The 24616-nt window shown below is 37.3% G+C and overlaps 1 protein-coding gene across 1 annotated transcript; it reads left to right on the top strand.

Annotated features, from left to right (window-relative positions):
• Nucleotides 1–6: 6 nt before the first annotated feature.
• gli1 (GLI family zinc finger 1) lies at nucleotides 7–18967 on the top strand. Its single transcript, XM_056452645.1, has 11 exons — nucleotides 7–155; nucleotides 4450–4548; nucleotides 6326–6524; nucleotides 6963–7107; nucleotides 9965–10072; nucleotides 10954–11091; nucleotides 11962–12111; nucleotides 12206–12370; nucleotides 12810–13046; nucleotides 13234–13546; nucleotides 13873–18967. The coding sequence occupies exons 1-11, from the start codon at nucleotides 41–43 to the stop codon at nucleotides 16269–16271; spliced, it is 4068 nt and encodes a 1355-aa protein (XP_056308620.1). The 5' UTR covers nucleotides 7–40; the 3' UTR covers nucleotides 16272–18967.
• The last annotated feature ends 5649 nt before the right edge of the window (nucleotides 18968–24616 follow it).

Here is a 24616-nt window from a genome sequence, read left to right as displayed (position 1 = left end):
TGTGGCGCTCTCTGGTGGTCAGTCTGTGAACAGCAGAGAGATGTATAATCCCTCCGTGGCCCCTGGAGCCTGTATGGAGCCATACATGCGGCCCCCACACGCCCCGCCGCCACCGCACAGCATGATGGGACACCGCGGGATGCCTCCACCCGAGGGTGAGCGTTAATCTTTGTTTTAGGAATTTAAAACAACTTATTATAGCCTAACACTTCTGTAAAGTTCTGGCTGATAATTCTGTTGTGCTCCAATATAAATATATATATATATACCATCGAAGTCAGGATTATTCGCCCCCCTGTTTATTTTTTTCCCCTAATTTCTGTTTATCAGAGAGCAGATTTCTTCAACACATTTCTAATCATAATAGTGTTAATAACTCATCTCTAATAACTGATTTATTTTCTCTTTGTCATGATGACAGTAAATAATATTAGACTAGATATTCTTCAAGACACTTCTATACAGCTTAAAGTCACATTTAAAGGCTTAACTAGGTTAATTAGGGTAACTAGGCAGGTTAGGGTAATTAGGCAAGTTATTGTATAACGATGGTTTGTTCTGGAGACTATTGAAAACAAATATAGCTTAAAGGGGCTAATAATATTGAGCTTAAAATGGTGTTTAAACTATTAAAAACTGCTTTTATTCTAGCTGAAATAAAACAAATAAGACTTTCTCCAGAAGAACAAATATTATCAGACATACTGTCAACATTTCATTTCTCTATTAAACAACATTTGGGAAATATTTAACAAAAGAGAAGAAAAAAAAACCAAAGGGGGGCTAATAATTCTGACTTACTATTAATTTAAGTTATGATAGTTTACCAGCTGAAGTATCATGACACCAAGTAGTGTTGCGATACTGTAATTCATAACTCTAATTTCTGAAATAAAGAAACTTGTCAGAAATACTATGTTTTATGTTATAATAGGCCTACTTGAAATGAATTCAGAATTCCTTTATTATTGAAAAATGATTTGCAGATCACTTCATCTAAAATGCATTAGTGCTTTGTTTATATTGTAGAAAACTGACCAACAGAAAACACATTAAAATAAAGATACGGAATATACCAAACAAAACTCATGACAAACAGAGCATTTTTCCAACAACATTCGGCTATATGAAGTGGTCAAACATCGTTTCAGTGTTCCCTGAGGCTCTTTTGGGTTTTTCATCTGTTGTTGTTGTTTTCTTTTTTAAGAGATTGTTGTGGTTGTTGTAGCTACTAAATCATATTGACAGGAACAGAAATGAACTGATTCAGATGTGCATTTGAGCTAAAGCGTCAGAAAGCGTGCGATAGGCTACCATAAAAGGCGTGAATTCTGCACAGTTTTGCCACTTTAAGAGCTCCAGAGACTATTAAAAAATAAAGGTCTATTGTCACGTACACGTGTGAGCATTTTAGTCACTTTTTCACATGCAACACTATGTATTGTAGATAGACTGTTAATGAGGATACTACCCTTTACAAAGCACAGTGGCACCGCCAGTATTTTAAAGCCATAGTATCACGATACTACCATAGCACCGGTAAACCGTGCAACCCTAATATACACTGCTCAGCATATATGAGTACACCCTGCACAAATCTCTCGCTTATATTCATATTTTCCATTGGATGATTTACAATATTATATTTGTGCATATACATTGGATTAGTCCATCCTGAAGACAAATCTGGAGCTCATCTAACAAAATAAGTGATTTTTTGTAAACAAATTTTGGGGAGGAGCACGCGCAGAAGTTTCTGTATCAAATACATCATTGACAATTATTCTATTATCCAATCAGTTCTTGACCAAACCCCTTTATATACCAAAGCTGTCTTACCTGCAGCATCTCACGACTTTAGTATCCCTCCACCACCTAAACACCTCACCTCTTAAGCATTACAATCCCGGGGGGAGCGTTCTGGGGCCGGGCTAGATACTTCGCTCGAATCCCAATTCCTCTTTGTTTCCTGATAAGAGGAATAACTCGAGTTGGGGTGTCTTCCCTGAGCTCAGAGCCCTCTCCCCAGACAGCACGCCAAATACGCTTTATTCTGAAACGATTGCAAGTGTGAACTCGAGAACTTACAATAACAGTCCAAAAACTAGTAGCCCAAATTTATGTTAGGGAAAAATATTAAATACAATTTTTTCAATATTTTGCATGAATTTATTTGTATTATCTTTCCATTTCTAAAGATGTTCTGTGACTAAAATGTTATTTTAATAAATAAATCTGTTTAATAAATCTGTTTTGTTCAAATGCACCAATATATATGACCCATATTCACTGAGAAATGGAGGAAAATATTCATTTTCAAAATGGGCTGTACTCAATTCCGCTGTATTTTTGTTGTTTGTTCAACTGCTTGTTTAAAATGAGCTGAAACAACACAGTTCTTGTGTTTACTTAACAATGTATTTGCTTTTGGTTAAATCCACTTACATCTGTAAAATAAACATCAAGTTAAATTCATTGTTTTGTGTTGCGTGGGATTCTGCAGGGTTCAAATTTAAATGAGGGTTTCTGCAAAAGTCAAATTTAAGACTTAAAACCTTATTAACAGCATGAAGAATGAAATTTTAGACTTGTATGCACTGAAAAACTGAGAGTGTATGCATGCAAAAACTGTGTTGCATGCAAAACTGTTGCAAACAATTTATTTGTGTTGAATTTAAACAAACATATTCAATTTAATAATGTTCAACTTAATTTGTTTGTTTAAATTCAGCCCAAATAAATTGTTTACAACCACTTAATGTAAAAAAAATTGAGTAAATCCAAGGAATCATCTTTGAATAATTAATTTCAGTGTAGAGCTAAAGACCAAGGATTTTTTAATGGCCCAGCAGGAACAGATCCAAGTTATTTCTTAGCCACATATTTCAAATAATGTGTCAAAATAAGCAGACATTAGCTGTATACATACATGTTTTTTAAAAAAACTCTTTAAAAGCTAAATGTATGGACAGCAGACTGTAGTACTATTAGTTATGAATAGATTTGGTTTTGAGATGTGTTGTTGGTGATTGGTTGTGTGTTGATCGATTGGTAAATTAAGACCCATTTAAACTGATTTAACACCTAAAAAACATTATTTCAGTTATTTCAAGACTTTTTAAGACCCAGTGGATACCCTGATGATACAGTAAATATTTAGAGATTAATGAGGATCAAGCTGCCTTGTCCTAAATACCCACGACTATAATGGACCCGTTAGAAATAGGAAAAACTCAGGATATTCTGGACACAGCCAGAATGTACACCTCCTCCTCTGTGAAGTGGCTTCCAGATCCAAGCGGGATCTCTTGAGGGGAGGCTCAAGAAATGGTAATAATAAAGGTTTACAAAGTGCTGTGATTCTCTCGAAAATCATGATTGAAATATTTAAAGACCATGTCTAATATCAGATGGCCAGAAAGTAATTTTTTATATAAATTGTCATCTCTTTAATGTGTTATATGACTAAAAAGGGGTCATAAACGAGTATTTTCATAGCAGAAACAGTATTGTATATGTAGGGCCAGACGGAATCTGTGGATGTTTTTTACTATTTCTGCGGAGAATTTTGGTAAAAATCTGCAGATTTATAACTAAAAACTTATTATGTGAAATAAAAAATCATATCTTTTTAACTTTTATTTAATGTTTATAATGCAAACCCAATTAGATTCACTTTATTTGGTAAACAAAGCAAGTCTCTCATATAATATCTCTACTAAAAGACTGAAAACATGACTGTACACACTGCATTGTGCATAAATCAGATAAACATTTTCATATTAGTCCATAATATTACTGTAATTAATTAAAAAACTGAATAAATATAGATTTACACACATTTACTCAAGTAAATAAACTGAATTAATGATGGGCTGAAAATCTGCGTAATTCTGCGCGTGCAGATTCCGTGTGGGCCAATCAATATGTGACGATTTAACACGAGGATAAACAGAAGCTTGTAATGGTTGCCCCGCCTTCAAGCTCTTCTGATTCGTCCACTGCTGTGGAACTGACAGTGATGTGAAAGATGGAGATTTTACAACTTGATGCGGCGTCTAAAAAACACGGCGTTCACACAGAATGCATTTTTTTCTCTCCAATGCACTACTTTTCTATTGATTTTCAATGTAAATGTGTTTGACAGACGTGTTTGACCACTGCTCTCGAGTCTCACGTCTTTTAAAATGCAGCGCATAGGAAAAATGCATTCTGTGTGAACGGCCCCTATTGGTAAAACACAATCAATAAGCACGTGTTTACATTGAAAAACAACAGAAAAGTAATGTGTTGGACAGGAAAAATGCATTCTGTGTGAACGGCCCCTATAGCAGCATGCAAAATACTCCAGGCAAAAAGCATGTTCTGTGTGAACGGCCCCTAAATGATCAGGAAATAATCATTCTCAAAGTCAACTAATCCCTTAAGAAAATGGTGCTGTTGTTTCAGGTATGAGCGGCGTCCCCTACTGTAACCAGAACATGATGACATCCCATCATAATCTCCCTCATAACCAGCACACATCTGAACTCATGGCATCAGGAGATGGTGAGACCACAAACCTACATGCATTAATCATCTCAGCGACATACAGCAAATGTATTAATGTGCAATAATGCAAAACGCTTAAATGCTCATTGTTACTCAGTGTTTGAGTTATTGTTAAACGTTTTAAACCAACACATTTTGCTCAAACTAATGAGAGGAATAATGAAGCTTCAATGCCTTTCAGAGTTTCCCGCCACAGGAAGAGACATCACTTGAAGCAAGTCATGTGCTTTTTCTCTCAGTGCTTTACAGATTGTTCTGCCTTTTTAAAACCGACGTTAAAGAGTCGACCAGAATATACAGACAAAGTCAAACTAAAATCACAAATAATACCAAAAATATTCATTCAAATGTGTATTTAAGTTGGTAGAGTTCAAAAAATGTATATTAGACTTAATTATTCCATGATATTTAAAGGTGAATGTATTATTCAGGAGGCGGAGACAGGCAAAAATAGGCATTTGGGTCTTTGGGCTCTATTTTGACGATCCATGCGCAAAGTCCAAAGCGCAGGGTGCAAACGCATTAAGAGCATGTCAGAATCCACTTTTGTTTTTTTAAGAATGGAAAAATCCTCTTTGCGTCGGGGTGCATGGTCTAACAGGGTTGAGCTTATTCTCTTAATGAGTTATTGGTGTGTTTTGAGAATAAACCAATCAGAGTCTCATCTCCCTTTAAGAGCCAGTTGCGTCGCGCCATGGTGCATTTGCTATTTACATGGCGGGCTTTGTAAGTGTAAAAACTGAACCTTTCACTAAAGAGAAAACAGTTAAACAGAACATCTACAGCACAAGAATGAGAGATGAGCCTCCTCATTATTTACTTTCGCTTTCACTCTGGTGGATAGGGAAACGTATTGTACACACAGATATTTATTAGCCTATACATAATTAATTTCATTTTTATTTGTTTCAAAACTATTTCTAAATTCAGTTCTAATTTCCAGCAAACGAATAAATGAACAATAATAATGAAGTGTGGTCTAAAAACTGAGTTATATCTAAACACACATGCTGTGCCCCATATGGTCTAAAACCTGACAAGTGGACAAATCTAAGCTTGTTTTTAATAAAACAAATATAAATATGCAGATAATCAATAATACTGCTAATAATGATAACATTATACAGATGCAGATTGTTATGAATAAACTGAAAAAGCCCCCTGAGATGAAGAAGGCATGAAAGTATAGTTTTTATATTTATGTAGGCTAGAAAAGAATAATGTTTGTAATAATTTAATCCTTTATATTTATATCCTATATATATCCTTATTATATCCTATCTATCCTTAATATTTTAATTAGTTTTCATATGTAAAGATATTTGTGTATTGCTGTACACCCTGTGTGTATTAAGCCATGTGTAATCGAGGCGCACAACTAATGCGCTCTGCGCTGGACAATACACCAGCTTTGATCTGGTCTATTGAACAGTCTATTAAAGTTCCTTAAAATAGCAACGCGCCAGCAATGTGCCTCAATACACCTCCTTTTTTAGACCAGAACGCCAATGTTTGCACATATGAGCGCAAATGCATTTGCTATTTAAACAGCGTGGTCCAAAACGTCAAAACGACTCTTGCGCCGAGCTGAAACTAGCAAACAACAATTGTGCCGCGCATTGCGCCGGGAGTATGATAGGGCCCTTTAAGTTAATACTTTTAAAACAAAACGTCTCTAAATACGCATATAACATAATATAGTTCGTGTTATTAATCAGAGCAGTTTCTTTAAAGTGTTTGAGTATTAATATAAGGTCTATCCTGTGTCCATCAGCCTCGTGTTTCTCCACTCCTCGCTCGATGCTGAAGCTCAGTAAGAAGCGAGCTCTGTCCATCTCTCCGCTATCGGACGCCAGTGTGGATCTGCAGACCGTCATCCGCACCTCTCCAAACTCTCTGGTGGCCTTCGTCAACTCTCGCTGCGGTCCCAATAACCCCAGCTCATACGGGCATCTGTCTGTGGGCACCATGAGGTGAAGAACAGCCTAAAATCACAACACTTTCCAAGTAACTTTTCTAGCCTTTGTAATGTTTGTTGTAGCCTTCTCTTCTCCTCCCCTATGCCTTTCCACAACTGTATCCCGAAAGCTGGGTGTAATGTGAGTAAAGCTATAGGTTTTCACAGGGTATGATTTTCTATAGACACTGTATATAGCATATATGAAAACAACAAATATAACGTGCATGTTAGTATTTGGATATTACATATATATATAAAATATAAATGCAACATATATTTCGAAATATTGCAAAAATGACTGTACATACACTACCCATCAAACGTTTGGGGTCAGTAGGATTTTTAAATGTTTTAAAACAAGCTTCTCCCACTCACCAAGGCTGCATTTATTTAAATAATTTTGTTTTTTTCAATTCATGACCTCTTTAACATCCTCTGTTTCTGCTTTCAGCCCATCATTGGGTTTCTCCAGCTCCATCAACTACTCCAGGGCTCAGGGGAACATCTACAGTCATCCTGTCCCATCATGCATTGGGGCTCCGGCTCGCCTGCCTCCACACAACCCCAGATTGCACACGCCTGCCAAACACACACATGTGAGACTGCTCACTGCATTCATTCATTTATTCATTCATATATGGATTCATTCATTCATGTGTTTATTTATTTATTCATTCATGCATGCATTCGTTCATTCATTCATGTATTCATTTATTTATAAACTCATACGGTCATGCATTCATTCTTGCATGCTGAACACATGTGAGACTGCTCACTGCATTCATTCATTTATTCATTCGTATATGGATTCATTCATTCATGTGTTTATTTATTTATTTATTTATTTATTCATTCATGCATGCATTCGTTCATTCATTCATGTATTCATTTATTCATGAACTCATACGGTCATGCATTCATTCTTGCATGCTGAACACATGTGAGACTGCTCACTGCATTCATTCATTTATTCATTCATTTATGGATTCATTCATTCATGTGTTTTTTTATTTATTTATTTATTTATTTATTCATTCATGCATGCATTCGTTCTTTTATTCATGTAATCATTTATTCATAAACTCATACAGTCAGGCATTCATTCTTGCATGCTGAACACGTGAGACACGCCAAGCTCACTGCATTCATTCATTTAAGTATGGATTCATTCATTCATGCATTTTTTAAAATGTATTTATTCATTCATGCATGCCTCCGTTCATTCATTCATTCATGTATTCGTTCATTCATAAAGTCATACAGTCATGCATTCATTCTTGCCAGCCAAACACACGTGAGACACGTCTTGCTCACCGCATGCTCAGTGATCATGCAGATACAGTATTATTCATTCATTCATTTATACATGCATTAATTAATTTATTTATTAATTCATGCATGCATGTAATCTTGCATTCGTTCATTCATGTATTCATGCATGCATGCCAAACACACATGTAAGACACGTCATGCTCACTGCAGGCTCCATGATCATGCTGAGATTATTCATTCATTCATTAATTCATGCATGTATTCATTTATTCATGCATTAACTGATTCATTAATTCATTCATGCATTAATTGATTGATTCATTCGTTATTAATTTATTCATGCATTCATTCATTCATGCATTTATTTATTCGTTTATTCATTAGGTCATGCATTCATTCTTGCATGCCGAACACACGTGAGACACGTCATGCTCATTGCATGCTCAGTGGTCATGCAGATACAGTATTATTCATTTATTCATTTATACATGCATTAATTAATTCATTTATTAATTCATGCATGCATGTAATCTTGCATTCGTTCATTCATGTATTCATGCATGCACGCCAAACACACATGTAAGACACGTCATGCTCACTGCATGCTCTGTGATCATGCTGAGATTATTCATTCATTAATTCATGCATTTATTCATTCATTCATGCATTAACTGATTCATTAAATCATTCATGCATTAATTAATTGATTTATTCGTTTATTAATTTATTCATGCATTCATTCATGCATTTATTTATTCGTTCATTCATTAAGTCATGCATTCATTCTTGCATGCCGAGCACACGTGAGACACCTCATGCTCATTGCATGCTCAGTGATCATGCAGATACAGTATTATTCATTAATTCATTCATACATGCATTAATTAATTCATTTATTAATTCATGCATGCATTTAATCTTCCATTCGTTATGTATTCATGCATGCATGCCAAACTTACATGTAAGACACGTCATGCTCACTGCATGCTCTGTGATCATGCTGAGATTATTCATTCATTAATTCATGCATGTATTCATTCATTCATGCATTAATTGATTGATTCATTCGTTATTAATTTATGCATGCATTCATTCATTCATGCATTTATTTATTCGTTCATTCATTAGGTCATGCATTCATTCTTGCATGCCGAACACACGTGACACGTCATGCTCATTGCATGCTCAGTGATCATGCAGATACAGTATTATTCATTCATTCATACATGCATTAATTAATTCATTTATTAATTCATGCATGCATTTAATCTTATATTCGTTATGTATTCATGCATGCATGACAAACTTACATGTAAGACACGTCATGCTCACTGCATGCTCTGTGATCATGCTGAGATTATTCATTCATGAATTTATGCATGTATTCATTCATTCATGCATTAATTGATTCATTCATTTGTTTATTAATTTATGCATGCATTCATTCATTCACGCATTTGTTTATTCGTTAATTCATGCATGTATTCATTCATTCATGCATTTATTTATTCGTTCATTCATAAAGTCTTAGTCATGCATTTATTCATGCATGTCAAACGCACATGAGACCCGCCATGCTCACTGCATGCTCAGTGATTATGCTGATATTATTCATTCATTGTAGCATGCATTCAATCATTCATATATTCATTCATTCAGGCATTTATTCATGTATTTATTTTTATACAGCTGTCAAGAATAAAGCATGCACCAGTTCTTAAAATAAAGCTAAAAGTGAACTACAACTTAAACAAATATAAACTAAACCACTTTGGTATTGCAAAACAGTCAAATGTGCTAGCTGTAAATGATATCGTAAATTGTTTAAAAAAAAAAAAAAGGAATTATTTAATTACAATTATTTTATTTCATAAATTTATTTTAAAAATATTATATTATGAAATATTAAAAAAAATAAAATTAAATAAACATTTTTAATATAATAAAACTCACTTAAAATATATATCTGAAGTCTGTTAATTTAGTGTTTTTTACATTTTTATTTAAATATTAATATTCAATTTTCAATTGTAGTTCAATTTATTTACAGAAACACAAATATGGTGCATTTTGTGATCAAGTGTTGCTCAATTTTCTTTATTATCATACATTTTTACATTTATTTTTTACAGTTTTAGTAAGTAACGCTAACTCAGATATGTGGTGGGTGTGTGTGTTTAGCTGAAAACGGAGCCTGTCCTGGGCAGTGTAATGGACAGCATCAACATTAAGAGTTTGGAGGATCATTCAGAAGGAGACGTGGCCAGTCCGTCCTCCACCGGAACACAGGTAAAATCAGCTGATCCTCAAACTAATGTTGTGTTTAAATCATGTCAAGTTGAGCTTTATTGTCAGTCCTTTAAGGTTTATTTGTTTTCTGCATAGCAATGCCAAGATTGAATTATTGCAGAAATTACATCTATACATCAATACAAAAAAAACAAGTCCGCTACATGTGTGGACATACAGTGGAATGAAATATCGTGTCTCACAGGACCACGGTGCTACAGAAATAAATTTTATACTAAATAGAAACACAACACTGCACGCAAGAGCTTTTTTTAAACCTATAATTAACATACTAGAGTGGCAATCTAACTATACTATCTACTAACTATGCATATGCTATACATACTTAACTATTCACATAACCCAAGAAAGACTATACAAGTACTTATACACAAAACAAAACAATATTGTGCAAGATATTGTGCATTTAAGGTTGAAGATTAAAGATTGTTTTTCTTATTAAGTCCTTGTAAGATGCAGTTTAATTAAAGTGTCTGGTGCATTTTGAGAGAAGAGTGTTTCTACAGGTGGTTTGTCAAGCCCACTCACCTGTGTAAGGCACACTCAGAAATGCACAATGGTTCTTGTAAGAAAGTGTCTGATGCAAATGTGCAAAACTGGTGCAAGTGCTGGTTAAAGTGTCAGAGACATGAAAGAGTGTGTTTTTTACAGGTGGTTTGGCAAACCCACTCACCAGTGTGAGGCACAAATGCACTATGTTTTGAGGGTTTCATGTAGTGTAGGGTACTGGTTTTGGTAGCTGGAATTGTGTGTAATATTTCGGAGTGGTATAAGATTATTGGAGTTAAGGACTCTCACTAAGAGCTTGTGGGACGAAACTGTTGAGTGGTCTATCTTCTTATACTCTTTGTGTTTTGCAGGATCCTCTTCTGGGTTTACTTGAAGGCAGAGATGATCTGGATAAAGAGGAGAAACCCGAACCCGAGGCCATTTATGAGACGAACTGCCACTGGGAGAGCTGCAGCAAAGAGTTTGACACGCAGGAGCAGCTGGTGCATGTAAGACTTTCCTTCTTTAGTCACTAGCTCTGTTTACGTCCACATATTTCTATGCACATTTTGGATTATCATATTAAAAAATGCCTAATGCACTGCAAAAATGCTATTTCAAATATCTAAATATTCTTAAATCAAGACAATATTATTTGTCTAGAAATCCTCCTTGTTTTCAGAAAAAATGAGTCAAATTTAAGTGAGTTTTTTGCTTTGCTTGTCTAGAACAGTGTTTCCCAACCCTGTTCCTGAAGGCACACCAACAGTCCACATTTTCAACCTCTCCCTAATCAAACACACCTGAACCATCTTATCATAACATCAGAAGAGACTCCAAAACCTGAAGTTAATGGGTCAGATAACGGAGACATCCAAAATATGAACTGTTGGTGTGCCTCCAGGAACAGGGTTGGGAAACACTGGTCTAGAAAGTGCTTCTTGGTCAAAGAATTTATATATATTTGATCACAGATTTATTTTCCCCCCAAACTATGCACAAAAATTATGCACAAAAAAATCTGTGTCATAACTACTCTACTGTAAGTGCATGCCTTGTTCACACCAGCTATTAAGAATCACTTTTGCCATTTAAATGTGTTATTTAATTTGGTGAATAAACAAATATTGATAGTGAGAATGCAGCTGGAATGGCATCCATCACATAAAACATGTGCCAGAGTAATTGGCGGTTCATTCTGCTGTGGCGACCCCTGATAAATCAGGGAGTAAGCTGAAGTGTAGTTGAGTGATCCTGTGAAAATAATGATGATCCAAAACATGCATCATCCAAAGGTTTCAAGGAATACACTTGCATTCCTGCTAATAACAAACAAAGTGTTGCTGGTTTTCCTCTAAACTCTGCTTCTATTCCTGCAGCACATCAATAATGAGCACATCCACGGAGAGAAGAAGGAGTTTGTTTGCCACTGGAAGGAATGTTCCCGAGAGCAGCGTCCTTTTAAAGCACAGTATATGCTGGTGGTGCACATGCGCAGACACACCGGAGAAAAGCCACACAAGTGCACTGTGAGTACTGACACTTTCCATTCATTTCCCTCTAACAATCTGCAATGCTAAACAACATATGTCCAATTCACACTTGTATGTTTCTGTGCATCAGTTTGAAGGCTGTAATAAAGCATACTCACGGTTGGAAAACCTGAAGACTCATTTGCGCTCTCACACCGGAGAGAAACCCTACGTTTGTGAACACGAGGGCTGTAACAAGGCTTTCTCTAATGCGTCAGACCGAGCAAAGCACCAGAACAGAACACACTCCAATGAGGTAAAATCACACACCACATTAATGCATGCACTGATTTGCACATGTGTCTTAATAAACACAATGTTAATGCATGCACTGATTTGCACATGTGTCTTAATAAACACAATATTAATGCATGCACTGATTTGCACATGTGTCTTAATAAACACAATTTTAATGCATGCACTGATATGCACATGTGTCTAAATAAACAATTTTATGCATGCACTGATCTACGCTTGTTGACAAAATTTGCTGAATGCTTTTTTTCTATCTGTGAAATCAATCTGTTTATTTTCATAATATAAACAGCATCAGAAAAGAGTCTAAATACATTTAAACCTTTCATTCTTACATTAATTCAACATCAATTCTGACTTATAGTACAAAACATGCAGTTTTGTTTCCAACCTTTTGGCTACAGCTGTAGATCTAACAGCCTGTTGTTTTTGGTCTTCAGAAACCGTACATTTGTAAGATTCCTGGCTGTACGAAGCGCTACACAGACCCGAGCTCTCTGAGGAAGCATGTGAAGACGGTGCACGGACCGGAGGCGCACATAACGAAAAAACACCGTGGCGACACTGGCCCTCGTCCTCCCGGTTTGACCGCTGCAGGACAGAGCTCTGAGCTGCTGATAGAAAAAGAGGAGAGAAACCGGGAAGACTGCAAACTACTCGCTCCAGAAAACACACTGGTAAGACTAGGATTACGACGGCATCACTTTTTAAAAAATAAGCGTGTAGGGTTCACAACTCAGTGCTCACCAAAACAATCCAGACAATAAGTCTGCATTACCAATAATTTTGTCTTTTTAATTGGATTGGATGTGTGAATGCTTTAATATCAACAGTATGACTTGAATAATTTCTGTCTTCCTCCAGAAATCTCAGCCGAGCCCTGGTGGCCAGTCTTCCTGCAGTAGCGAACGTTCTCCACTAGGGAGTGCCAATAATAATGACAGCGGTGTGGAGATGAATCTTAATGCGGCAGGAAGTCTGGAGGATCTGACCACACAGGAGGACAGTGGGAACGCCGGTGTGTCTGAATCTAGCACTACCGTCGGCTCGGGGGGAATGTGCATGTCTGTACAGGCCTTAAAGAGGCTGGAAAACCTGAAGATCGACAAACTGAAGCAAATTCGTCGGCCAACGCCACCTGGGCGCAACGCAGGAAACAAACTCCCGGCTCTCTCAGGTAAAGAGCATAGCAAATAAAGCATTTTTCTTCCATTGCAATCAACATCACCTGGTGAATAACCATTATTCAAATTGACCCCCTTTCATTATGTTGGTGGCTGTTTTTGCCCTATTGACTTCCATTATAAACAAATTTTTTCATTGCAAAGCCATGACACCAAATAATCGTGAATTCTTGTTTGTTGGTGGTTTTGCAATCATAAATGTGATTATAATAGACTTTATTTAAAATCTCAATGAGACTTCCTGGTTAAATAATGAAAATAATAATAATTCCCCCAGAATTAGCACTCAAACTAACTCTTCCTTCTCTTCTCCTTTCAGCAACAGGAGAGATGATGAGCATGTGTGCTCCCTCTCCCTTGCTCTCCAACCGGCGTGTGATGGAGCTTTCGGCTCCCGATATGGGTGGAGTCACTGGAATGGGAATGTCCTGCCCTCCAAACGACCGGCGCGGCAGCGGCACCAGCAGCCTCAGCTCTGCTTACACCGTGAGCCGCCGGTCATCAATGGTCTCGCCCTACCTGTCCAGCAGGCGCTCCAGTGATGTGTCCCACTGCCAGTCTGTGATGGGGGGCGAGGTTCCCGGTGACCCGCTGTCTCCGCAGAACAGCCAAAGAGCCGGATTGTGCCAGAGTTCTGGGGGTTTACCAGGTCTACCGAGTCTCACTCCTGCACAGCAGTATAGTCTAAAGGCTAAATATGCAGCAGCAACAGGAGGTCCACCCCCTACCCCACTTCCAAACATGGAACAAGCTGGCGCTCCTGCAAGACATGTGGGATTTTTGAGGGAATGCCACGGCCAGCCTCTTCCTCCATTTCTGCAGCAAGGTGGCACAAGAAGACACAGTGCTAATGCCGAATATGGTACAGGAGTGATCTATCCACATCAGGCACCTGGCAACAACACAAGACGTGCTAGTGATCCAGTGCGCTCCGGAGCCGACCCGCAGGGTTTACCCAAAGTGCAGCGATTTAACAGCTTGAGCAACGTGTCTCTTATGAGTCGCCGAAATGCACTGCAGCAGTGCGGCTCTGATGCTGCTCTGAGCAGGCACATGTATTCGCCTCGTCCACCCAGCATCACTGAAAATGTCATGATGGAGGCCATGGCTATGGACGGGAACACCGAAGGCAGACAGCAAGGCAACATGATCCCAGGTGGAGACCGAAGCTACATGGGCTACCAGCATAATCCTCACCAAGCAAGTCAGCTGTCTCCTGGGCAAGAAAGTCTGGGATGCATTGATCAAGTTTATCAGTCTCAAATGCAAGGTCAGTATCAGCGTGAGGAGAGTTGCACCACTGGGGTAATGGGTCAGACTGACATTGCAAACAATCTACTTCAACAAGCTGAGTATGGGATGAGCACTTGTCAGCTCAGTCCTTCAGGTCCACACTATCCCAGCCAAGGTGATGGATCAGGACCTTGGGGACAAACCAACCAGCTTCACAGCCCTGGGATGCAATACCAGGGTGCAGGAATACAAGGACAGCACTACCCTCAACAGGGCGTATATGACCCTACATCTGACCCTAACCTTCAAAGAGTTACTGTAAAACCAGAGCAATTCCATCCATCAATGGGAGGATCTAGTTCTTGCCAGAACACTAAAACTCTGCACCAGAATAGGCATAATGCAAATATGCAAACATATCCACTACAAGGCCAAGGTATCATGAATAGATCCTCCAATGCAAGTTGTGACTTCCATCATTCCCAAATGGGAACACAACCAAGCCAGGGGGGATCTTTTCAGAGTGGTACTGGTATAAACCTTGCCCTAGCAGAGAGCCGCAGATCACAAACACCAATGCATCAAATGAAGGAAATGATGGTCAGGAACTACGTGCAATCCCAGCAGGCTCTCCTATGGGAGCAGCAGCAAGAGCAGAGTGTCTCCGGAAAGCCTGATGTTATGGACATGGGACAAACACAGATGATGCAGCACAGTCCGCAACATCAACAAGCCAACCAGAATCATCATCCTGGTAACACTTACCAAGGCTACCCAAATCAGAACTTGATGAGCCCACAGCAAAATCGGGTTCCTGTATCTGTCAAGGAGCAAATGCAAAGCTCCTGCTATGGGCCAGACATGATGCCACGACCACCCCAAGTACGAAAGCCCTTGAGTCGCCAAAACAGCCTTTCCCAACAAGCAGGTGGAGCTTACCTGGGAAGCCCACCTCACCTCAGCCCGGTCCACTCTACAGCCAGTCCCAGAAGAGGAGTTCGACTCCCGCCAGTTCAACAACAACAACAACAACAACAACAGCAGCAGCATTCGGAAAACTTCAACAACAACAACAACCCAATGTACTACTCAGGCCAGATACACATGCACCACGACCTAGAGAAGACTCCAGAGGGTCCATGTCTTGCCCAGCAGCACCTAACAAGCTCAGACCCCACTACAAAACCAACATCAATCTCTTATCCAGACCCTGCCCCCATGTCCAATGCCTTAGAACACCTAGACTTGGAGAACGCTCAGATTGACTTTACCTCCATCATTGATGACCAAGAACCTTCATCTTACAGTCCAATCAATGCACCTATAGGACACCACCAATGCTCCTCTCAGACCTCCTCTCGCCTTACAACACCCCAAAACTCCATCACACTTCCAAGTGGCCTTTCTAATATGGCAATTGGGGACATGAGCTCAATGTTGACATCACTTGCTGGGGAAAACAAGTATCTAAACACGTTATCCTAAGGTGCTTCTGCTTATAATTGGGCCAAAGTGAACAAGTAGAAGATGATGGATCAGGACCTTGTGGGACAAGCCATCAAGCTCCACAGGCCTGGGATGCAATACTAGGGTGCAGAAATGCAAGGACAGCACTACCCACAACAGGGTGTATATGACCCTACATCTGACCCTAACCTACTTAGAGACTGTAATACCAGAGCAGTTCCATCTATACATTGGAGGATCCAATTCCTGCCAGAACTCCAAAACTCTTCACCAGAATAAGCATAATGCAAATATGCAAACATATCCACCACAAGGATAGAACAAATATGTAAACACATTATCTTAGGGTGCTTCTTCATATAATTGTTCCAAAGTGAGCATGCAGACTCCTACGACTGACCCTTGCAACACTAATGTTTCCTCTAAACTTTTTGCTTGTCTACATTGGATCGCACAGCCTAATAGTTTTGTAATTGCTCAAAATATAATACCACAGAGGCCTATTGACTATTAAAGAGGTGTTCCAGTCACTACTGTGAGATAATGGAAGTCACATTTGTTTAAAATGTAAATATGAACATTGGACTCTAAATGGTGGCAGGTTAGATAAAACATATCTGGACTGGCTTAAAAAAGCCACGTGTACGCTACATAGGACGACTAAAGTGAGGGAATGTGTAAAGATGAAGCTGGTAGCCACATTTAACTTTTGGTAAAGACAGGACTCGAGTGCCTTTGACCATCGTGGCCTCTTTGATTCCTCACAGGTACAACATGTTGGAGAAAACATCCCACATGAAAAATACTATAGTTATTCATAGTAAATACTGTATTGCTTTGAACCAGACTATAGTAACGTGTATTATACTGTATATATTATAGTATTTACAATACAGTACAGTCCTACTCTTGCCTATAGTCATGAGCTTTGGATCATGACCAAAAGGACAAGATCTCATATACAAGTGGCCGAAATTAGTTTTCTTCGCAAGGGGGGCAGGGCGCACCCTTATGGATAGGGTGAGGAGCTCTGCCACCTGGGAGGAGCTCGAAGTAGAGCCGCTGCTCCTCCACATCGAGAGAAGTCAGCTGAGGTGGCTCGGGCATCTGTTTCGGATGCCTCCTGGATGCCTACCTAGGGAGGGGTGCCAGGCATGTCCCACCGGGAGGAGGCCTCGGGGAAGACCCAGGACAAGCTGGAGGGACTGTTTCTCAGCTGGCCTGGGAAAGCCTCAGGATCCCCCTGGAGGAACTGGAAGAAGTGTCAGTGGAGAGGGAAATCTGGGGTTCTCTCCTAAGACTGTTGCCCCCGTGACCCAGCCTCGAAAGAGCAGTTGAAAATGAATGAATGAATGGCAATACAGTTTATAAATGCTACATCATGCTGTACTTTACTATAGTATGGTTAAAAATATTAGTATTTACTATTAATTATTATATAATATTTTTTCATGTGCGATGATAGTTGAGACAGAAATCATCAGTATACTTTGGTTTCGACACAAACGCTTGGTGTACAAGTACAGCCAAATGCATAGGCTTTCAATGTATACTCCATTTGATAGAGTGCCTATACACAGATGCCAAAACACATTTGTGTGTATTTCTGAAACCCCTCATGCACACAAGCAGGCATCTATTGTTGTTGCATCTATTGCAGTTTGTTGTTTAGTTTATTTTTTGGCTGTGAAACAACAGTCCAGGCAAGTGTTTCCACCTTGTGGACCAACTAATAAGTGCAACAAAAAATTCAACGTGCATGTCCAAGCTAAGTGTACACATTACATGCATTTAGAAAATTTACGTCACATGCATTGTGAACATACCCTTGCATTTACATATTTGGGATTAGGAGAAGAGTGTTCTTGCTAAATCTCATCGCTAACTGTCATAATGGCAGATTACAGAACAGTATTTTTCAGTCTTGTCAATTATCTCTAGGTCTAGACAAGAGCCTTAGAGTCATGATATTCAAATGTTCTAGTGTTGTTTTCTGATTATTCGACTAGTCTGTTTCAGACAGATACTTTAAAGGGTAACGGCACTGAGTTGTGTTTTTTGTACGGTTTCTGTTAGTCTACATTGCGCTACATAACTCAAACTAGCATGCATATGCATTGCACTGACAACAGCACTGAGCTGAGGAGAAGTGATTTCATTTTTATTAAAGGTTCCATATAGTATGAGAGTTACATACAGTGCAGGTACTTGATATTTGTCAAGCTTTTGGTTTACGACCTGGTTATTTCAACACTTTGTGTACATTGTGCCTATCATTTAAGTGTTATCGAGGGGTGTGTTACAATAGACAACAACCCTTTAAAAATCTCAGTGTTTCCACTTTCCGTGGCATACCAAAGACGACTGGCACTGAGACGAATACACACTTGATACTTGCTAGAAACAATGTCATGTGCTTCCATATTGCTGTGATAAAGAATGTTCTTTTTAATTTCCTTTCTTTTTTAAAGAGAAAAAAAAACATGTTTTGTGGTTTTTGCATTTCTGCGTGTTTTTATATCTGTCACAGTCCACCCAAACCTTTTTGCTGGCAAAAGTTCATAAAGTAGCAACAGATTTATGATATTAGCATTTATCTCATCTATTTACAAGGAAACTAAGTGATATTTTTGCGTACCGTTTTCTACGTTTTTGTACAAAGGTACTATATTATACCAGTTTATAAATAAAACGGAGCCTGTGATGGAAGAAAATGATGTGTTGCATTGTAATGTTTCTTTGTGAATATCTATGTCCTGCTTTCTCAATAGTAAATATTCTGGAAAACACACTACATGTATACTGCTATATTTGTAGAGCACAAAACCAGTCATAAGTTGCATGGGTACATAATTTTAGGAATAATCAACACTACATTGTATGAGGCCAAATCATTAGGATATTAAGCAAAAATCATGTTCCATGAAGACATATTGTACATTTCCTGTCATAAATATATCAAAACATAGTAATGTATTGCTAAACCATTTGGAAATCTGATATATGGCTATATATAAACAAAATAAAGAATTATTAGCCCCCCTAAATTATTAGCCCCCCTGTTTATTTTTCCCCAATTTCTGTTTAACAAAGAGCAGATTTCTCCAACTCATTTCTAATCATAATAGTGTTAATAACTCATCTCTAATAACTGATTTATTTTCTCTTTGTCATGATGACAGTAAATAATATTAGACTAGATATTCTTCAAGACACTTCTATACAGCTTAAAGTGACATTTAAAGACTTAACTAGGTTAATTAGGGTAACTAGGCAGGTTAGGGTAATTAGGCAAGTTATTGTATAATGATGATTTGTTCTGTAGACTATTGAAAACAAATATAGCTTAAAGGGGCTAATAATATTGACCTTAAAATGGTGTTTAAAAAATTAAAAACTGCTTTTATTTTAGCTGAAATAAAACAAATAAGACTTTCTCCAGAAGAACAAATATTATCAGACATACTGTCAACATTTCCTGAATCTGTTCAACATCATTTGGGAAATATTTAAAAAAAATAAATAAAGATTCAAGGGGGGCTAATAATGACTTCAACAGTATGTGCAGATTTGTAATGAGTTAATGGTTTAAGATTTCTTCCACATACTAATGGTTGAATTATATAGGCCATTCTAGCATTCATATATGGCCTCATATATGTCATATATGTGATTTGCATATATTGCCATGTCTCTTTCTTTAAGTGAAGACCTTAATTTGAACAAATCTAAGGTCATTTTCTTTTTGATATTTTTAAATCAACATATCATATTGATGAAAACCAGCCATTAACATCAATAGTACAGGAACTAAAACACCGTGTAAGTCAATGGCTGTTTTTTCCCTAAACAATCGTATGTCTTCCTTCGATTCATGTCTTCATTGTATTGTGCTTGCAGAATTCTTATTTTTGGGTGAATTCCAATGGTTAAAAAAATCTGCATTTGCAGTACATGTGGGCACAGGGGCATAGCAAACTGGGGGGGAATACGTCCCCCTAACTTTTAAAATGTCCACTATGCCCTGCGTGGGCATATATGACATATTTTATATATGTGAAATTTAAAAGAACTTAATTTGGACAACCTCAAGATTTTCAAATACACTGTAAAAACGATGTATGAAATAGAAGTTTTCCTTATTTGGTGATTCATGTTTTTATTTTCCCTTGTTTATTTCTGCTTTGAATAAAAATATGGGGCTTGATCATTCTTCCAACAGCTTTAAACCTTAAAAAGTGACTTTTATGAAGATTTTAATGGTGTAAAGTGCTATATTGTCTGGGTTGGTGTTGTATATTACGCTACAAAAACCTTGTAATAAAGTGCCAGTGCATTTTCTGTTATTTAACACACTTATTTCTCTCTATATTATTACTTAAACATTATATTACTTTAAACTTACTAAAATGTTAGTAAAAGTCACTTTGTTAAACTGTAGAGTTGAATTTTCAGCCTCAAAATTGAGTAGAGATCAACATCCTATAATGCCATTCACAACAATAAATATATGCAAAACAGTAAATAATCGCAAAACTGATTAATTAACAGATATTTTCTTTACAGTGTAGTTTATTTCAGCCAAATATTGTCCTATCCTTACAAACATTATCCATTAGAAAGTTTGTTCGCACAACTTTCAGATTATGCATAAATCTCAATTATTTATGTTTTGCACTGCATGTGCTGTAAAAAAAAGTAGAGTTCCACACGATCAATTTATGTTGGGAAAACACGAAGGAATTAAGCAAGTTTTTTTTTATTTTTACAAATTTAGGTGGACTAAATATAAAAGTTGTTGCTCTATTTGCAAAGTCATTCATTTAGACTGATTGGTATAATTTCAAAGGCATGATTTTTTTGTCATTTATTATATTCACTCAACGGCCACTCTATTAGGTACACCTCACTAGTACCGGGTTGGACCGCTTTTGCCTTCAGAACTGCCTTAATCCGGTATAGATTCAACAAGCTACTGGAAATATTCCTCAGAGATTTTGCTCCATATTGACATGATAGCATCACACAGCTGCTGCAGATTTGTCGGCTGCACATCCATGATGCCAATCTCCCATTCCACCACATCCCAAAGGTGCTCTATTGGATTGAGAAGAAACCAGTCTGAGATGATTGGTGCTTTATGACATGGTGCATTATCTTGCTGTAATGAGTGCTTATTTGAGTTACTGTTGCCTTTCTATCAGCTGGAACCAGTCTGGCCATTCTCCTCTGACCTCTGGCATCAACAAGGCATTTGCGCTCACAGAACTGCCGCTCACTGGATATTTCCTCTTAGTCGGACCATTCTCTGTAAACCCTAGAGATGGTTGTGCATGAAAATCCCAGTAGATCAGCAGTTTCTGAAATACTCAGAGCAGCCCGTCTGACACCCACAACCATGCCACGTTCAAAGTCACTTAAATCTCCTTTCTTCCCCATTCTGACGCTCGCTTTGAGCTGCAGCAGATCATCTTGACCATGTCTACACGCCTAAATGCATTGAGTTGCTGCCATGTGATTGGCTGATTAGAAATTTGCGTTAACAAGCAGTAGGACAGGTGTACCTAATAAAGTGGCCGGTGAGTGTACATATAATAAACAAACAGTCAAAATAAACACAATGGAGCAAATATTAAAGTAAAATAAACAGTTTTATGGTTTATGGTTTTCCGCAAGAGTCTAACAGTATTCGGGTACAGAAATGGAAAAATTAAATGTAAAATAACACTGCATAGCCTTCATTATATTGAAGTAATTTCATAAAATTGATCTTTATTAAACTTCTTTATGCACAACTAAAATGCTTTAAACTCTCTTAAAATGCTCATATAGTCACTGGCCTTTAAAAAAAAACACACAGATGATAAACTTTCACTCCATCATGGTCAAATTTGGCTGCGTCACCACAAGTATTGTGTTTTGACCAGTGCTTTCTGATCAAATCCCAACTCAACATTGCAAATCCTGCAATGTGACTATTGCGGATGCACACATTGCGATATGTTGTGCAGCCCTATTTTCAGCTCATTACTTCTCTCGTCCTGTAGATGGCGTCAAAGCTCCAGTTTAGGCCCCTGAGAGCCACACACAGGGTTTACATTACACTGGCATATTAGATCCCTCCTCCTTTAGTTACAAAGAGAACATTTTTTGCTCACTAATACTGAAATCTCTGTGACAAAGCTAATCCTCTCCATACTTGCCCTTTCCCTGTCCCTGATTATAAGATCAAAAGAAAGATTTTCTTGGACTACATGCCAGTGTGTGTGTGTGTGTGTGTTTGAGTGTATAATGCTGTGGCTCCCAGTCCCTGGTACCCTGATTCGGCCCCACGGATAGAATACAGTGTACGACATGAAAACCTGCCCTCGATACGACCATCGCCAACTCCGCTGACTCAATTCTCCCATCTGTTATGACTCTCCGCTTCTTCAGTTCAATTTGTGCACTGAAAAAAAATGATTCATTGGATTTACTACATTTGTTTTAAAGGTAAGTGGTTGAAAACTATTAATATGGGCTGAATTTAAACAAACAAATTAAGTTGAACATTATTAAATTTAATTACTAAGCCCATATAAATTGTTTGCAACCACTTACCTTAAACTAATTTAGTAAATTAAATAAACAAATTTTTTCAGTGTGCCTTATTTCAGTAATCTTTTCTGTTAGTGATCTTTTATTTAGCTCCAGTAAAATATTTTGGTGGCCTTTTAAGCACTATTGTTAGCTGAATTAGCTTGTTGGTTGGTCAGCATATCCAATAGTTCATACACTTTTACTACTAAAATTCCATGACTTTTCCAGACCTTTCATGTACATTTTTATGACGTGACATTTCATGTAATGTCTACATATACATGGTAAATAATAAGAAAAATAATGACAATCAAATTTATTCCAGCATATCACAGAACACACAACAACCTATTTTGTTTACATTTGTTTTTATATCTCTGTAAAATTGATTTTGATGATGCTGACACAGCACTAACAATGTGAGAGCAAGTTTTTGGCCAAGGACAGAAAGTAAAGACAGCTAACCTATATTCAAGTTAGGGCTGCACAATATATGGTTTTAGCATCGATATCGCAATATGTGCATCCGCAATAGTCACACCGCAGGATATGCAATGTTGGGATTATAGTTTAATCATAATGGAGTAAAAGTTTATCATCTGCATGCATTTTTAAACAGATAGTTCACCCAAAAATTGCTTACCATTTTCATTACACTCTTCAGTTGTTTCAAACATTTATCAGTTTTCTTTTTTTTTAATGAACACAAAAGGAATATAATGTAATAACTCCTCTAGTATTGAAACATGTGAAGTGTGAGTAAATAGTGAGTACATTTTAATCTTTGAGTGAACTGTCCCTTTAGGGCCTGTGACTGAGTGAACATTTCAATATTTCAGAGTTTAAAACATCCGGCCACAAGAAATGTTTAGTAACTTTAATAAAGATTAAATAATATACAATGAAGACTATGCAGTGTTGATTATTCAATATCTGTATAGTGAATACCTGAACGCTATAATTCACTTTTATCTTTACTATGTTTTATTTACCTATGCTTGTGATTTATTTGTTATATATTATTCGAGATTCACTCAAAACCCCCCAATCAATCCAAATAAACCTGTTAAATCATCTGGTGAAATTGTATTCACATCGCAATATACATCACAGAAATACTAAATATAATGTCAGATTTTTCCAATATCGCGCAGTCCTAATCCAACTATACAGATATTTGGGTAACACTTTACAATAAGGTTCATTAGTTAATGCATTTACTAACATGAACTAATCATGAAAAACACATGTACAGCGTTTATTAATCATAACTGAACATTTACTAATGCATTATTAACATCCATGCTTGTTAACATTAGTTAACGCACCGTGAGTTAACATGAACTAACAGTGAACAACTGTATTTTCATTAACTAACATGTACAAATACTGTAGTAAATGTATTGTTCATTGTTTGTTCATGTTAGTAAATGCATTAATTAATATTAACTAATGAACCTTATTGTAAAGTCTGACCGATATTTGTTAAACTAATTTCCATCACTTTTCCAAAACTTTTCTAGGCTTTTCAAGGCTTAGGTTTTCCATGACCATATGAACCCTGATTTCCACACTTTTTGATGTACCAAACATATTTCCTAAAGATTTAAAATGAAAAAATACTATACTTTAAAACACAAATTAATTACATACAATGTAAAAAATAAATCCATAAAATTTACGGTAAAAAAACGGTACAAACCGTAAAAATAATGTCTAATTTTTACATTAAACTACCGTATTTCATTTATTTATAGATGTAATATGTCTGTATTTTGAATTAC

The sequence above is a fragment of the Danio aesculapii genome, unplaced genomic scaffold, assembly GCF_903798145.1.
Source record: "Danio aesculapii unplaced genomic scaffold, fDanAes4.1, whole genome shotgun sequence".
Classification (NCBI taxonomy): Eukaryota; Metazoa; Chordata; class Actinopteri; order Cypriniformes; family Danionidae; genus Danio; species Danio aesculapii.
This window is presented reverse-complemented; position numbering and strand designations above follow the sequence as displayed.